General features: G+C 60.9%; 5 protein-coding genes across 5 annotated transcripts in view; 3 read left to right on the top strand and 2 right to left on the bottom strand.

Annotated features, from left to right (window-relative positions):
* TMEM132E (transmembrane protein 132E) overlaps positions 1–273 on the bottom strand; it is a 38,852-nt gene extending 38,579 nt beyond the window's left edge. Inside the window, exon 1 of the mRNA XM_026036971.1 lies at positions 216–273. Coding sequence (XP_025892756.1) covers positions 216–273 — 58 coding nt within the window. The remainder of the gene's footprint in view (positions 1–215) is intronic.
* A 6,100-nt stretch (positions 274–6,373) lies between these two features.
* On the top strand, positions 6,374–7,202 carry LOC112945385 (eotaxin-like). The gene is made up of 3 exons (XM_026036970.1): positions 6,374–6,443; positions 6,560–6,674; positions 6,752–7,202. The coding sequence occupies exons 1-3, from the start codon at positions 6,374–6,376 to the stop codon at positions 6,855–6,857; spliced, it is 291 nt and encodes a 96-aa protein (XP_025892755.1). The 3' UTR covers positions 6,858–7,202.
* Positions 6,784–9,237, top strand: LOC112945405 (C-C motif chemokine 7-like). The gene is made up of 4 exons (XM_026036997.1): positions 6,784–6,803; positions 7,702–8,165; positions 8,508–8,625; positions 9,043–9,237. The coding sequence occupies exons 2-4, from the start codon at positions 8,093–8,095 to the stop codon at positions 9,143–9,145; spliced, it is 294 nt and encodes a 97-aa protein (XP_025892782.1). The 5' UTR covers positions 6,784–6,803; positions 7,702–8,092; the 3' UTR covers positions 9,146–9,237.
* Positions 9,238–12,244: 3,007 nt separating this feature from the next.
* Positions 12,245–12,981, top strand: LOC112945412 (C-C motif chemokine 3-like). The gene is made up of 3 exons (XM_026037009.1): positions 12,245–12,311; positions 12,548–12,656; positions 12,776–12,981. Exons 1-3 carry the CDS (start codon positions 12,245–12,247, stop codon positions 12,867–12,869), a joined length of 270 nt encoding a protein of 89 aa, XP_025892794.1. The 3' UTR covers positions 12,870–12,981.
* A 70-nt stretch (positions 12,982–13,051) lies between these two features.
* Positions 13,052–15,341, bottom strand: LOC112945384 (PHD finger protein 7-like). The gene is made up of 9 exons (XM_026036969.1): positions 15,320–15,341; positions 15,073–15,167; positions 14,898–14,999; positions 14,474–14,598; positions 14,135–14,297; positions 13,943–14,049; positions 13,735–13,848; positions 13,492–13,610; positions 13,052–13,161 (listed from the first exon to the last, which is right to left on the bottom strand). The coding sequence occupies exons 1-9, from the start codon at positions 15,339–15,341 to the stop codon at positions 13,052–13,054; spliced, it is 957 nt and encodes a 318-aa protein (XP_025892754.1).
* Positions 15,342–15,399: the final 58 nt, after the last annotated feature.

Here is a 15,399-nt window from a genome sequence, read left to right as displayed (position 1 = left end):
CAGACAGGCGGGTGCTGCAGAGGCATCGCGGCCCTGCGCGGAGGGGTGTTTTGGGGGGAGTTGCTCTCTTTTGATTGATTTAAGGATGGTTCTGTCTCTTCCCAGTGGCTCTCCCCAAAGCCAAGGAGAGAAGGGCTTGTCCCTTGCGAGAGCACCGGCTTCCCATGGCCAAAGCTCAGCTGGGTGCTCCCAGGAACCTGCTTTGCCATCAGTACCCACAGCCTTGGTCTGGCCCCAGCTCTCCCTGCCCTCAACTCCTTCCACCTCCTCCATGTATCCGACGTTTTTCCAATCTCATCGTCTCACTCTGCAGGCTCTCGGCAGCGATCAGCAGCACAGGGTATCCCCGAGGCATTTCCCACCCTCTGGCAAACACAAACAGGAGCCTGAGCCACAACGTCCCGGCAGCAGCGCCGTGTCCCCGCGCGGGAAGGAGCCCCGCGGTGACACCACGGAGGATGCGCGGGGCAGCGCCGAGGATAGATACAGCTCTTAATCTCTCTCTATCTGCTAATTAAATATTGATGGCAGTTAAATATTCATAGAACATTTTGGCTCAGAGTTTTTATCTGTCTTCGAGCATACGTGAAGTCTTTGATGTGTTATTTTTTCTGGTCATCCAAGGTCCCAGAAGCCTCCAGACTTGTCAACACTATTTTGAGTTTTTTGGTTATTTTTTCCTGGCCACATGTGACTTTTAGAGGATTTTATTTGCTTGCTTCTTCGCTTCTATTTCCTCTTTGTCCCTTTTCATTTATTTTTTTTTTTCCCATCGCTCAGTACCTAATCTCTTCCCCATGCAAACACAGAGCTCAACATTTAATGCCTGAGCCTCCCTGAGCGGAGGAGCGCGGCTGAAGGTCACCAGCTCCGAGGAGAGCTGCTTTCCATCTCTTTTCTGCTGATTGCCACCCAGGAATATCGAACCGCGGAGATGCCTGCCATTAGCAATCCCGGCTGCGTTGCATTCCCTTGATGGGAAGCAGAGGCTGCTTGGAACCAAGAGCTGCTCCAGGTGGGAAGGTCAAGAAGCGCATACCAAGTTCTATATGGAGCCGGGGAACATAGTGTCCTGGTGCGATGACTTGAAGTCCTGTTGCCCCTGCTGGGGCCCATCGCACGTGAGCTGCAGATGGACCCTTGGGAGCTCCAGGAGACCCTCTGGCAATGCAGGTAATGGGCAGCTCTGCCTTGGATCTGTCTTGGGTGTCTTCCCAGAAGGTGAGGAGAGAGCAGCATTGAGGAGGAGGTGGTGAATGGACCCACCAAGGTGGCAGCTGAAGGCAACGGGCAGAGAGGAGCTGGTGGAGGCTCCTCCCAGGGTGGCTGGTAGCAGAAGATGCCATGGAGCAGATTATACGGCTGGGAGATGGTCCTCGGTCTATCTTGCATCTTCCTGAGGGTAGTCAGGGGTCCTGGACTCTTGCCTGCACCCACAGGAGATGCGGTGGCCAGTGATGGTCTGTAGAAGGGCAAACCACTGATCACATCGGAGCAGCCCTGTCCGCAAGGACGGCTCCTACACTGTCCTCAGGCAGGGTGGTCTGCACAGTCCAGAGGAGCCCGCACCCACACGCTGGAGCCTCCCTGAGACAGAGAAAGGAGGAGGAGGAGGCTTTGGCTGAAACCTGCTGCTCTTGCCTCGCCCAAAGCTCCTCTGTCCAAAGAGCCTCACTTTGGACTCCATGCCCATCCCATAGGGACACGGTGGGGACTGGAGCCAGGCACACCCAGAGGGAAGGAGACTCCAGGATGGGACATGCTGGAGCAGGAGGCCCAAAGGCCGCCCTGGCCAGGGCACAGGCAGCCTTTCCTGGGGCGGCACTGACATCTTGTGCCAAGCAGAGGAAAAACATCAGGGATCTCCATGTCCCCTGCACCATGGCAGCCTCGCATCCCCTTGCTCCGAACACCAAGCAGCTCCCAGCAAAACGTTCCCAACGCTCAGCTCAAGACCCACCTCCTCATCAGGGGGCCGTCACTGCGGTCCCCAGCTCCCCTTGCTCCATTGGCAGTGCCACTCTGTGATTTTTTCCCTGGAGAAGGATCGGGTTTGAGGTCTGAACCTGGACACAAGCCCCGTGCTGCAGCGTGGGCAGCCGCAGATGCTGCCAAGCCCCTCGTCCCCAGCTGCTCCTTCCTCAACAGCAGCAGAGGGGGGAAATGGGCAGGTTGGGGTGGGGTTTTTGGGACTTCACCAGGCAAAAAATAACGAGAAATCACCAGAACCTGAAGGAGCAGCTCAGGCTGGGGTAGGCTGCACTCTCCAAGCCCACCTGGAAGCCAAGGCCAGGGAGGCTGGAGGGGACAACCAGAGGGGTTAAGTCCTGGCTCAGCACGAGGGTCAGAGCTCCCAGCTGAGACACCAGTCAGGAGCAGGAAAACAGAAGGCAGCAGATGTCCAGGTCGCAAATTGAATTAAACGGCTCAGCAGGAGGAGACGAGCAGCGGGTTTGGGGCCAGGCTGGTCTCGCCAGAGCAGCCCCGTGGCCGGGGAGGCATCGGCCGCCTCTGATTTCCCCTCCCGCTTTCGCCTGCCCTGCGCTGAGGAAGCTGCCAGCAACGGGATCGGGATGCAGGGTGCAACAGGGGTAGATGATATCGGGGGTGGGTTTGAGCTCGAACCTTGTGGAGCTCTGGGGAGCGGGGCGGGAAGGCGCTGGCTTTAGCAAGCCTGGCCCGGATGCTCCTCGCGAGCAGGGCCGGCTGGTGCAAAGGCAGCTCTGCAGCTGGGGCTGCTCAGCACACAGGGCCCAAAGGCCGCGGGAAATGAGTCACGGAGCAGTGTGGGGGGACTCCCCGGCAATGCCAGAGCCATCCCAGAACGGGAAACTCCGGGTGTCCCGAGCGAGTGCTGCAACCTGTGCTGGCAACGCGCTCAGCACCGCTCGCTTGTGGTTAATATTCGTTAAATTGGGACTCGGACGCGATGCTGTTGGAGGCGCCTGCCCTGAACAGGGGGCTTGTGTCATCTGCTCCGTGTTGTTCCTGTATGTTCTCCATTTGCGGCAATATTGGGAAGTGGGAGATGCGGAAAGCCTTTCCGGGAAGATGTTGCCGCTCTAGCTAGTGGCCACAAACCTCGGGCAAGCTGCGAATGGAAGAGCTTCCCTGCCCTCAGAGGCAGCCCTGGGTGAGCAGGTGTTGGGGTGAGATCATAGATTCCTGCGGGATTTTCCAGCCTGGAAAATAAAATAAAATAAAATAAAATAAAATAAAATAAAATAAAATAAAATAAAATAAAATAAAATAAAATAAAATAAAATAAAATAAAATAAAATNTAAAATAAAATAAAATAAAATAAAATAAAATAAAATAAAATAAAATAAAATAAAATAAAATAAAATAAAATAAAATAAAATAAAATAAAATAAAACAGTGCTGCCCTTTGGGGATGGGATCTCTGGCTGCTCTCTGCAGAGCCCTGGTGCTTTGGGAGCCAGATCTGCTCCTGGGGACAGGCGAGGGGGACGTGGCCACCACTCAAATCCAGCCCATTGCCTCCAAGAGCTGGGGAAATCCCAGGCGGCCAGGAAAGGGCAAGGATCACGACAGCACTTAGAGAGGAAATAGCCCGGCTCGGGTATTTATGAAGCGGTTATCTTGTCATCAGCTGAGGCAAGATAAGGGGAAAGCTGAGCTCAGTTCCAGCCGAGATAGAGATAAAGAATTAAGAGCTGGAGGAATAAATCAAGCAAATTCTCGCGGCTTTGTGGAAAAGAGAGCGGAGCTGGCAAAGCTCATTGGATTACAGTTATTATTTGGGATGCACCAGCTGTCCCAGCTGCACGGTCCTGGAGGCAGCACACTTAGACCTCAGTCTCCTGGGAGCATCGATTGGACAAAACACGGAGCCTCCGGAAAGCACGAGCAAACCATCTGCATGACGCACCCCGAACGGCAGCTGACCCCGAGCAGAGATGGCCAAAGAACTGTCATTTTTTTTCACGGTGTCTGGGGAAAAAAAAAGGCATTTTCCAGCAGGGATCACCTTCCGATCCTGTATCCCCAGGGCACCTGGCTGCTCTTTTCACCCCCTGACTGAGGAGCTGGAGCTCTGCCACTGACAGAGCACTCCTGATGCCTGGGAACCTGCCTATATTATGCTTAAAAAGTACAAGTTTTGCTCGCACTGGGTGCAGCGGAGCCTTTGTGGGTGCTGTGGGCGGAAAGAGGCAGTGAGCGGAGGGACCGGCTGCTGGAGCAGCACCATGAGGTGGGAAACTGAGGCAGGGGGAGAAGAGGAGCCCGAACGTGTCAGAGGTGCTGGAGGAAACGCTCCATGGGAGAGATATTGGGAAGGGAAAATAGATGGATGCACCAGGATTGCACTGAATGCAAAGAGAAAAGGGTGCTGAGCAGCAGGGCTGGCAATCAGGGAACCGCAGCGCGAGGGGAGCTGAGGACGCGTTTTATTAAAAAAAAAAAAAAARARAAAAAAAAAAAAAAGAAGCGTGATTAAGCAGTGACACAAAGTCCCCACGGAAGCGGTGGTTTCCCCATTGCTCGATGACTTCAGAGCGAGAGCAGCTGCCTCCCGCGCTGGCCGGTGCCGCTCGGAGCATCGCTCGGACCGCACACGGGGCGATGCTGCCCCAGGACGGGGCAGGACAGGGTGGGCTGCTTGGGGCCCAAGCCCCAGGTCACTCCTGTCGCCCCCGGGCTGCGGGCTGGGTGAGATGGGGACAAGGCAGAATTTCCACGTGGGCCTGCACCCTCCTTCGCAGCAGGAGCCTCCGCATCCCGACGCCCTCGGGAGGCAGTGGGAAAGTCCCGGCTAAAAGTCCCGGGGACCCCGCGCTGCCCGGGGACACGGGGTCCAGTGCTGTGAGTGCCCATGTCCCCCGCGCCACCAGGGAAAGGGGCAGGAAAAGAGGGGGTGGCAATTTGGGGCACCCCCTCCCCAGCTCGGGGAGGCAAGCTGAGGCCGGCCACACTCATCACAGCGATGGCTCTGCCTCATCCCCTTCCGCAAGTCCCTGTGCACGAGGGCCCCGGACACAGAGAGAGGCCGGACATGGGACGGTTGGACACGGGAGAACAGGCAGGGATGATCCCGGGGTATCGTCCCTGCGGTGGGACCCTCGCAGCCGGGACGCGCGGGGGCAGACGGCGACGGGGCGTCGCGGGGCCGTGGGACGGACGGACGGACGCAGCAGGTGCTGGTAACCTCATCCCTGGATTTCCCCCGCTCCCCCATGCAGGCATTTTTCATGGGAACCTTCAAGCGAGTGATTTCCCAGTGCCAAAAAAAAACGTCATTCTTTGACTTGCAGGACTATTCCTCACTGTGAGGAAAACAGCCGTCCCGCTGGGGCTCCTTTTCCCCCAGTTTGAGGCTGTTGCTGTCCTAGGGGCTCAGCCAGACCTTCCCTAAGGACAGCTCTGGGAACAGCGAGCGTGCGGAGGGAGCAGAGGGGACAGGGAGCAAATATCCTTCCTTGGGAAGAAAGCGCAGGACCTTTCTTGGGACCTGTCTTCCTTGGGAAGAGAGCGCAGGTGCTCGGGACACAGCTGTGCCATAGCAAGAAGGACACAAGCCACCCGAGGCAGCCAGTTTGGGCCTTGGCTCCCAGTGTGGCTGCTGGATTTGAGCTGGTAGGTGATGCCAAGGGCGTCCCGGTGCAAAATCTTTCCCGAAATAGATGAGGGAGCACGGAGCCAGCCCAAGGGCTCAGCTGCAGCGAGTGAAGCGGGAGCACGGAGGCTGTGCTGGGACACAGCTCCCGGCTGCCGCAGCTGTGCCGGAGCACGGATCCAGCTCGCGGCTCCGAGCCGCTTCCCTACCGGTTGCCAGGATCCATGAGGAGCATCCCGAGATGTGCTTGGGAAGACAGGACTCTGCGGCCAACTGGGCAAGGACAGAATGCGCTGGAACAGCCCCAAAGCAGCCCCTGCATTTCCCAGGCTGACCCGGCTGAGAAGGGAGCTGCCGCTGCCCCTGCCCCGGCCTCAGGGTTGGTGACCCAAGGCCCTCGCCCTGGCCTCTCCTGGCACCCAAAGGTCCCCAAACCTGTGCAAAAAAAAAAAAAAAAAAGTGCAACAAGGTGTTTCCGGCGGAAATTTTTGACCCGATAAAGTGACTTCTCCACCCAAAGGCAGCTGTTTCTGCCTTCCCAAATGAGCTTGGGAAGAGCCGGAGCCCCTCAGGGAGCCAAGAGCACCAGCTGGGAGCCAGGACGTGTCCTTCCTGGAGCCGTGCTGGGAGCGGAGGAATATCCCCCCCGCTCCGTGTTTTGGGACGTGGCCGGGGACCAGGTCCTCCCCTTCCCACACCATCGCCGCCCCACTCTCCCCAATAAAAGCAGCCCCCCGGCCTCGGCCCCACGCTCGTCTCCCGCCAGCTCCATCGCCCGGCTGCTCCTCGGCACGATGAAGGCAGCCTGTGCCTTCCTCCTCCTCCTCCTCCTCACCGCGCTGTGCTGCAGGAGCCTGGCCCAGAGTGAGCGCCTGAGGCTGGGCGATACCGGGGTGCTGGGGGGGACGGCGGGGCCAGCTTTGCTCCGTGCAGGATATGCAGGCGCCGCGAGGCCGAGCGGAGCTCTCGCTGTCCCCTAGGAGCCCCAGCCGTGCCGGACAAGTGCTGCTTCAACTTCCAGACGCGCAGGATCAAGAGGGACAACATCGCCTACTGCTATGCCACAAGCCCCGAGTGCCCGCACCGGGCCGTGATGTGAGTACGCGGCCCCCCCGGGGCGTCCCGCGGGGCGCCCGGCCTCCCCCGACCCCTTCCCATCCATCCTCCGGCAGATTCCGGCTGAAGAACGACAAGGAGATCTGCGCCCAAGCCGGGCGGGCCTGGGTGAGGAGGTACCAGGAGACCTTCAAAGCCAGCTCCTTCTCCCTGCCCAGCTAGGGCGGACGCGGGGGACACTGCCACACAGCCCGTGAGCTGCCGGTGGCTCCTTGTTCCCGAGATATCCCCTCCTCGAAGCAGAGGAGCCACGTGGACCCCTCAGGGTGATGGAGGCTGGGGTCCCCCCGAGCGCACCCAGCTCCCTGCATCCCAGCTTTCCTCCATCCCAGGGCTAAGGTAGGATGGGTCCTTGGCTGAGGAGCACCCAGCCTCACTGACAGCCTCCCAGCCAGGTCCCGGCCTCAGGCAGCAGCACCTTCAGCTAATGCTGGACAAGAGGCTCCCCCAGGAGCCGCTTCTGCGCGTGCAGGGGTGGAGGAGAAGCGTCCGCGCGGTGACTTGTTGTATGACCCGCTGCACGGCATTAAACGTCACGTCATGTATGTGAACGTCTGGCTGGGAAGGTCTCTGCGCCGCGGGAGCAGCCGGTGCCGCCGCTGCCTCTCTCCGTCCAAGTGTTAATGGGAGCAAGCTCTGCAAGGGGCTGGGAGGACACGAAGCCGTGGGCATCCCGCAGTGTGGAGCCTGAGGCCAGACCCTGCCCCTGGGGCTGGGGAGGTGGGAACAACCCCGGGTTGGTGCCAAGCTTGCCAAGAGGAGGCTTCCCATGCTCCTTCATCCATCCCTGCCAACGGGATGAAGACCCGTGGGCAAAACCCAGTGTCAGGGCAGCAACGGTAGGTCCCCCAGGGACACAGCCCTTCATGGGGGTCATACGGAGAGGAGATGAAGGAGATGGGCACAGGACCTCGAGGGGCATCGGCAACGCAGGGGCACTTGGGGCTGGGCTGAGCAGGGTGAGCATCACAGAGGGGCTGTCAGCAGGTGCTTCTTTTGCAAACAGACATGGGACTGGAAGAGGCGCGAGCGAGGATGCTCGCATCATCCTGTGTGGTTTGTCAGCGGCAAGAGCCGAACCCAAAATAGACTGCGGGCCCGTGAGCATCGCCCGGGTGCAGAGCTGCTGGGTTGCTACCAGACTTTCCAGCATCCTTCTAGCCACGGCGTTGGAGGATGGAGGGGCTGGAGATGTGCTGACCACAAAAAATTTCCCTTTATCGACTGTCATTTTTTAAATAAACCCTTCCACTGGGGACAGTCCAGAGCAGTCATGGAAAGCCTTGGCGTGGGCTATATAATGCCGAGGCGCAGCGAGAAGCAGCAGGTAGGGCTAAGCTACCTCAAACCAGCAAGCACCAAGCTGCCGCTGAAGCCGACTGAGACCCCACCTCGACATGAAGGTCTTCTCCTTGGCCCTGGTTTCTCTGGTTCTTGGTGCTCTCTGGACTGAAGCCCAGGGCAAATCCTGTAAGTACCGACTTGGAGACTTTTCTTGTACCCTGTGGGATGCCCTGACCCCATCCCCGACTCCTGCAGCCTGGGTTGAAAAGTAAGGAGGAGGGAAACTGCCTGAATTCCTGTTTCTGTGGGTTTCAGTGGGTTTCTGTGGGCTGTGGGTTTCAGTTGCTGAAGGGCATCCAAAACTGCCTGGGCTGCCCCATCCCCGTTAAACAGGGAGCGAAGATCTGGTGCCAGATCCGGGATTTTCATTGCCCTTGGTTATAGGTGCCATGAGCAAGGCAGGTTGGTCGAGAACTGACCCAGGTCATGACTCGCATGGGGCAGCACCAACCTCTGTTGCTCTCTCAGTCCGCAGCTCCTACACCGTATGCTGCTACCCCGAGATGTTCGTCCGAGACAAAATCCCTGCATCGGCCATCAAAAGCTACAGGACAACATCACCCACTTGCTCCCGCAAAGCTGTGCTGTGAGTATCCCGCGGCGGCTGCACCCCCGGGCAGCCTTCCTCCCCGCCGCCGCGCTCCTCCTCGCTGGGTCCCACACACTCACCAGGTCCCTGCTGGTCATCCCCCTAGGGCCAAGGGCAGCAGCCCTGCTCCTGGGTCAAAACACTCTCCCTGTCGATTTATGCCGAATATTCCAACAAATCCAATTCTTTAAATTGCCAGCCGGGGTGTTAAAAAGGCTGTTGGAGGCTGCCAAAAACCAGCAGCCTGGGGAGCTGTCAGACGGGGTGCTGCGGGTGCAAGACTCAAGCCAAGGTCTCCAAGGGGTCTCCAGGCTGCACGGCCTCATGCCACGAGCAGGGCTACCCCGGAGAATCCCCAATCCCATCCCAGGGCCAGCAAGCACCAAGCTAACACCAGCCTTCCTCTGTCCCCAGCATCAAGCTGCAGAGAGGGAAAACAGTCTGCGTGGACCCCCAAGAACCCTGGTTCCAGAAATACCTGCAGAGGAAGCAGCAGACGTCCCCAAGAAGACTCTAAGTAGCTGGCACATATGCTATTTATTTATAGCCCTTAATTACCTGTGTTTTCCAATATTCGGACTTTGCTGCCTTCATCCCCTACAGTCTTCTTGTACCTGGCGCTCAACATTACTGCCTTTGTCCTCTACTCAATAAAACACCTTGCTCTGACCTGCACATCGGTGTGGCTGAAGTGAGAAGGTGTAGCTCCCTTCTGTGAAAGGAGGGCTAACGTCAGGGCTTCCCCTTCCTATGGGGACATAGAAATCATCCAGGAAACCTGAAGGAAGAGAGTGCAATTATCAGAGCAGGGAAAGCACCGGCCTGGGAGGCTCTGCAAGCCCAGAGCATCAGGTGCTAAGACCTGGTGCTAAGACCCAGAGCTGCTCCCAGCTTCTCCCCACAAACCAAGAGGCCCTGTCCTTGCTGAGGGCTTTAAGAAGCCCCTCGCAGCTGCCAGCCCTTGGGTGCTGACTGAGGTAGGGACAGCTGGGTGCAGGTGTTGGGACATTGGGTGTTTTCCCTTGTTTGTGTCTATTTAGGTGTTTTGTGGGGTGCTTTTTTGTTTTTCAACCTCTCTGCCGGAGCTGCTGAGGCAGAAGCACAGCTGGAAGGAGGTGGCGGTGCTGCAGATGGGGTGCTGGCGAGGAGCATTAATTGCCAGCTGCTGGAGACGAGGGTTTGGGGATGGGGTTTAGAGACAGTGCTCTGCCAGACACCAGGCACGGAGCAGGACAAGGCAGCTAGGGGGGACCAGGCATCCTGCGGTGACACCCCAGTCCCCAGCAAGCAAGGGACATCCCTGCAAAATGCCAAAGTGATGGACATCCTGGTGGTGAGAACGGCCCTGGCTCGCTCTGAGCCTGATGGAAGTGACGTCTCCAGCCGGGCACGGGGCGAAAGGGCCGCACGTGTCCCTGTGGGACAATTCCGGGCAGAGGCAACCACGGACTTTCTCACTTTGCATGCGGCTTACGTCAGATCCTGCTTGGGCCAAGGCAGCCAAAATAGCCTCTTGTTGAAAACGGACCATGATCTCACTTTGTTCAATGAATTCCCTAAAATAAGGAAGCAGCTGAAAGTGCTTGCCTTGCTTTTGTCCACGTTTCCTCCCTCCATCGTGGCTGGACCGGCTCCGGCGGCAGTGGCAGGGGCTGGAGGAAAGGACCATCCCAAGCAGGGCCTCCAGCGATGCTTTCCAGAGGTTGTCCATGGTGGTGTTGGGCCTCAGCAAAGCCATGGGTGTCCTAGCAGGGCAGGAAGGCTCTTTGCAGCGTGCAGGCATGGCCCAGGCAGCAGTCTGGAGCCCGGGAATGATAACGTTAAGAACAGCCCCTCTGCTACGCGCCCGGCATGGGCAGGTTTTTTCCAAATCTCTCCCCACATCCTGTACCCAAAGGTCTAGGGTGCTCTGGAAATCAATGTGCAGAGGCCCCTGGAAAATCAGATTAATCTCTGCACAAACTCACAACCCAACTCCAGATCCCATCTCCCAGACGTCGAATGTCACGCACGGAACCCGTTTCTCCCGCTAAGCCCCCGCTGCCGACTCCTGCGGGCTGGTTTCAGAGCTCCCCATCTCCACCGGTGCCCGTGGCAGCTCCAGCGCCGGCTCCTGCGGGCTCACGTCAGCCCACACCAGTGGCTTCAATGACTCATGCCCTCTCAGGAAGCAGGGCACTCATCACAAGACTGTTTCAAAAGCCATCTCGCTGGGGAGCTTGCTCCCTGGCTCCTGAACACCAAGAATGTGCTGTCCTTGGTCAAGCCGAAACCCAGGAATAACCTCAGGAGGGGAGCAGAAAGCCAAAACTCACACTTTGTCCTCAAAAAGGACGCAGGGCAAAGGGTCCCCGAAGGCAATGGTGCTCCTGGGGTGTGCAGGGAGATCAGCCCCAGCATCTGCAGGTGGCTGCCCTGTCCGCTGGGATCTCTCCCTCTCCAGACCTTGGGGTGCAGGGGAAAAGGCCGGTCAGTCATCCCAGATCAGCCCTGTGGGCACCTGGCTTCTCCCCTGCCCAAACAGGCACCCAGCACCTACCACCACCCTCAAGTTTCCACATCCCTTGTGGTCTCCAGCCACGACCATATCTCAGTGCTGGTGGTATTAGTTTGGTGTTGTCAGGCCACGCTGGCCATGTTTCCTGGGCTGCTTTGACAAGAAGTCGTAAACTCTGTGGCTTGAAGGAGGCTTTTTGATGTCTCTGCATGTGGTCTGGTGAAAACGAGAGTGCATTACACAGATTTCCAAGGAGCATGGGCAGCACCGAGTAGCCATCCTTGGGGGTGGCTTTACTCGAGGACACCGCTGGCCTGATGATACCTGTTGGCTGGTTGCCCTTGACTAGGACAACCTCTTGGCACCCCTTTTGGCTGCCCTCCACCCACAGGCTCTGTCTCTCGGCCCAGCCTCAGAGCTGTTTGCCCCGGGCTGGGGAAAGCAGTGCACATTTTGTAGGTAACTCAGTATCGCAACTGCTGGGGACTCCGAGGTGGAAGGGCACTTGGGCCTAAACGGTGGAGAAGTTATAGATGGAAATTTGGGCGCTTGATTGTGGGTTGTAACGGCGGTGCCTGGGAGTGATGGTGCAGGGCGGCTCCATGGGCTCGACTCGGTGGTGGGGCAGAGGGGGCGACGCTGTGTGGGGCAGATCCGCACGCGGGGCAGATTCGCACGCGGGAGCGGCTGGGAGCGCTCGGCGCCGCCTGCGCTGGGCGTCCCCAGGGCTCGGCGGGGCAGCTCCCCAGCCCGCGCCGCGGCTCCCGCGCACACCGGGCCGCGGGGCTCGGCCGCCGCGACGCCCCGCGAGGGTGCCGGGCTGGGCTGCGGGGCCAGGGCTCCCTGCAGGCCTTTCCCCGCTCGGAAACGGAATCTGAAAGCGGTGGAGCCGGGGCCGGCGCTTCCCCTTCTGCGGCTTCCTGGCCTTTTCCAGCTCAGCAAAACGGGGCTCATCCCGAGAGCGTTTCTCCGTACGCTGCGCCCATTTCCTTGGGCGACGCCGGTGCCCGCCCCGCGGCCGCGCTATAAGAGGAGGGCAGCGGCGGCGCCCGGCATGGAGCAGCGCAGCTCGCGGCACCGGCCCCGCTCGGCGAGTCCCGCGCCCGCCCCGGCAGCACCATGAAGGTCTTGGTGGCCGCCCTGGCTGCTCTGCTGCTCGCTGCCCTCTGCGCCCAGGCCCATCTGGGTGAGTGGGCAGCGCCGCGGGCTCCTGGCGCCGCTCCGGGCCATGCCCTGCGCGGCTGGCGGGGCGCACGGGACCGTGGTGGCACCGCGGGGAGGAACGGGGGTGGGTGACGGGCACGAGCGCCAAGGCCGGGCTCTGGGGGTGTCCGCGGGTGGCACCGAGTGGCAGCGACAGGCGGGCGCCCCGCGGGGCCGGCGCTCACCGGGGGCTCTGCCCTCGTGCCTCCCTCCTTGCAGACGGCGTCCCCACCTCGTGCTGCCTCAGCTACCACTCCAGGCCCGTCCCGCGCGGCCTCATCGCCTCCGCCTACGTCACCAGCAGCAGCTGCACCCAGCCGGGCGTGATGTGAGTAGGGGGCTGCGCCGGGTCCCCCCGTGGCGCGGGCGCCGGTGCCCGTGGGGCGCCGGGAACGGGGCACCCGCGTCCTCCCGACGCAGCCTCCTCATGGCCTTTTGCTCCCACAGCTTCGTCACCAAGAAGAAGCAGGAGATCTGTGCCGACCCCCAGGCCCCCTGGGTCCGGGCGCATCTCAAACACTTCCAGAAGAAGCAGAACTGAGCCAGACCCAACAGCGACCTGGGCCGGCTGACGGCCCCTGCCCTTGTGATGGACACCTGGCCTTGTGTCTCTCTGGAGTGGAGCAACCTATTTTATTTAAGTTATTTATGATTAACTTAAGTTAAATATTTTTTGCTAAAAAAAGGAAAATGCAGAAAAAAGTGTTACATAATTTAAGTAATTTAAAAGTTGAGCGTGTGTCTGTTGGTGGGACTCAGGCGCTGCTGCCTCAATAAAGTGTTGAGATGCTGAAGCCTTGTGGCGTGTCTTGAATTCTGGCTGGAGCCCCAGCCTGTGGATGGGGCCCAAGGGCAGGACCCCGTGCGCCCGCAGTGCCTCAGCTCACACTGCTCCTTCCCAGGGTCGATCTGCTGCCATATCCCCCCTCGCCACCCTAGGAATCCTCCCCGGGAGCCTTTCCGCTCCAGCACAGACCCACACGGGGGGTTCCCACCATTTATTGCGGAGCTGCTGCACGGGGGCAGCCTCGGAGCATCCCGGCCTCCTCTCCCGCCGTGATCCCTGCGGAGAGGCCATGGCGGCTGGATCTAGCAGGGGGCAGAGCAGGGGGAGCTGAGGCGAGTGCGGCCACCCCCATTCAGCCCTGCATGGAGCTGCTCACCGGTGCCGGCGCCGGCGCAGTCGCCGCACTCCCAGCTCCCGACCTCCTCGCCGAGGCCGCCGCATTCCCGGTGGGTGCCCCGCGAGCCGCACGAGTTGCAGAGCAGCAAGCGCCAGGGCCTGCGCGAACCGTGGTGCTGGTGAGAGCCGGGTGCCGAGGCCGGAGCACCGGGGCCAGAGCACGAGGGCTGGAGAGCAGCTGGTGCCTCCCAAGTGCCACCCTTACCCCTTGTCCTCCACTTACCCCTCGTCATCCGCCTGCTGCCGGCCGCCCGGGCACAGGCAGCGGGCGGCGTCGCAGGAGCTGTGCCGCCGGTAATGGTCGTCGAAGGCTCCCTCCAGCTCCCAGGCGGCATCCCTGGAGCCGGGGAACGGGGCAATGAGGCGGCGGCGGGCGCTGCGCCCGGGGCGGGACAGCAACCGCGGCGGGCGCGCGCGGAGCCGGCGCCGACCTGTCAGGGATCTGGATGCCCAGGCGGAACATCTCGGCCTGGAAGGTGTCCGTGTCCTGGCAGAGCGGGCAGCGGAAATGGTGCAGGGCGGAGCGCAGCGCCTGGCCCTGCGGGGAGAGGCGCCCGCCGGGGCGGCCGCGGGTCATGCGCCGGGCGCCGGAGCGGCGCAGCGGCCGCGGTGCCGGCGCCTACCTGGATGCAGGCGCGGTGGAACCAGGCGCTGCGGCAGGCGGGACACACCAGGGTGCCGAAGCGGGGCCGCCCGGCCACCGGCTCCTGGCAGATGAGACAGCGGCTCCTGCCCCGCCGCAGCGCCCGTAGCCGCTGCACCGGCCGGTGCTGCCAGCAGAAGGACCTGCGGGATAGGACAGGACAGAACGGGATGGGATGGGACAGAACGGGATGGGATGAGACGGGATGGGATGGGATGAGACGGGATGGGATGGGATGGGATGGGATGGGATGGGATGGGGGAGGCCATTCAGGCCCCAGCCAGCCTTCCTCCTCCTCTTCCTGCTCCTCCACACTCACTTGAACTCCCCGAAAAACTGGGAGACGCAGCCCCGCTCGCCGCCACAGGGGAAGTGGAAGTTTCGGGGGCATCTTCGGCCCTGGCACGCCACCGAGGCCCCCCGACGCCGGCAGATGCAGCAGGTCTGGGGATGGCAGGGATGTGGTGAGCATCAGCACCGTGGCAGCCCGGCTGCTGCCTCGGGCAAGCGCCTTTGCCACCCCAGGGATGCTGAGCACCAGATGGTGGGTATGAAACCCATAAGGCCAAGGGGAAGCGTTTTGAGCCCTTTTCCCTCCAAGCACACGTTCCGCATAGAAACGGGCCGCTCTGGCCAGGCCAGGATCCATCAAGGATCCGGCTGCAGGCAGCTGCCTCCTGCGAGCATCGCCGGGAGCTGCTATGGAGCTACATCAGAGCCGAGCGGCGGGCCCGTGGCCTCACCTTGTGTGCCGCCCGCTTGAGCTCCTGGCGGATGTCGGGGAGGAGGAAGCCATAGAAGCCCTCGCCGTCGGCCCCGCGCTGGCTCAGCCCGCTGGCGTGGTACTGCGGGGGCGAGAGCGGCCGTGCGCGCGCGGGGCCGGCACCGCCACGGCCGGCGCCCAGCCCCGGGACTCACCAGGCAGTTTTCATGGACGCACAGCCCGTCCTGGTGGCACGTCTGCCCAAAGAGCTCCGAGTCGGAATCTGCCCGCCGGCACAGTGCACACGCGGCTGGCAAGGACACAGCACTGTCACGCCTGGGCGCGGGCAGCACGGGGATGCTCCGGGCACACAGATGGTGGGGAAGTTGTATTTGTAAAGTTGGATCCAGCCTCCTTCCCAAATCCCTGCCCGGGGTGGCCACAAGGATGCCCTGTGCCCACCTTCCCCCTCCGGCTGCCTCATTGCGGCGGGCGGCAGCGGGGGCCGCGGGACCCCGCGGGTGTTGGAGGGCTCAGCACCC

This window comes from Nothoprocta perdicaria, unplaced genomic scaffold, assembly GCF_003342845.1.
Source record: "Nothoprocta perdicaria isolate Ctin4 unplaced genomic scaffold, notPer1 scaffold_189, whole genome shotgun sequence".
In the NCBI taxonomy this organism is placed as follows: domain Eukaryota; kingdom Metazoa; phylum Chordata; class Aves; order Tinamiformes; family Tinamidae; genus Nothoprocta; species Nothoprocta perdicaria.
This window is presented reverse-complemented; position numbering and strand designations above follow the sequence as displayed.

What these genes read in the sequence shown, in the direction of transcription:
- LOC112945385 (XM_026036970.1), top strand. Translation starts at nt 6,374, where the DNA reads ATGAAGGCAGCCTGTGCCTTCCTCCTCCTCCTCCTCCTCACCGCGCTG. An exon ending in CTGCAGGAGCCTGGCCCAGA is followed by an intron (nt 6,444 to 6,559) that starts GTGAGCGCCTGA and finishes GCTGTCCCCTAG; the next exon opens with GAGCCCCAGCCGTGCCGGAC. An exon ending in TGCCCGCACCGGGCCGTGAT is followed by an intron (nt 6,675 to 6,751) that starts GTGAGTACGCGG and finishes ATCCTCCGGCAG; the next exon opens with ATTCCGGCTGAAGAACGACA.
- LOC112945405 (XM_026036997.1), top strand. Translation starts at nt 8,093, where the DNA reads ATGAAGGTCTTCTCCTTGGCCCTGGTTTCTCTGGTTCTTGGTGCTCTC. An exon ending in TGAAGCCCAGGGCAAATCCT is followed by an intron (nt 8,166 to 8,507) that starts GTAAGTACCGAC and finishes TTGCTCTCTCAG; the next exon opens with TCCGCAGCTCCTACACCGTA. An exon ending in TGCTCCCGCAAAGCTGTGCT is followed by an intron (nt 8,626 to 9,042) that starts GTGAGTATCCCG and finishes CTCTGTCCCCAG; the next exon opens with CATCAAGCTGCAGAGAGGGA.
- LOC112945412 (XM_026037009.1), top strand. Translation starts at nt 12,245, where the DNA reads ATGAAGGTCTTGGTGGCCGCCCTGGCTGCTCTGCTGCTCGCTGCCCTC. An exon ending in CTGCGCCCAGGCCCATCTGG is followed by an intron (nt 12,312 to 12,547) that starts GTGAGTGGGCAG and finishes CCCTCCTTGCAG; the next exon opens with ACGGCGTCCCCACCTCGTGC. An exon ending in TGCACCCAGCCGGGCGTGAT is followed by an intron (nt 12,657 to 12,775) that starts GTGAGTAGGGGG and finishes TTGCTCCCACAG; the next exon opens with CTTCGTCACCAAGAAGAAGC.
- LOC112945384 (XM_026036969.1), bottom strand. Translation starts at nt 15,341, where the DNA reads ATGAGGCAGCCGGAGGGGGAAG. An exon ending in TCAAGCGGGCGGCACACAAG is followed by an intron (nt 14,599 to 14,897) that starts GTGAGGCCACGG and finishes TGCCATCCCCAG; the next exon opens with ACCTGCTGCATCTGCCGGCG. An exon ending in GGCATCCAGATCCCTGACAG is followed by an intron (nt 13,849 to 13,942) that starts GTCGGCGCCGGC and finishes CCCCGGCTCCAG; the next exon opens with GGATGCCGCCTGGGAGCTGG.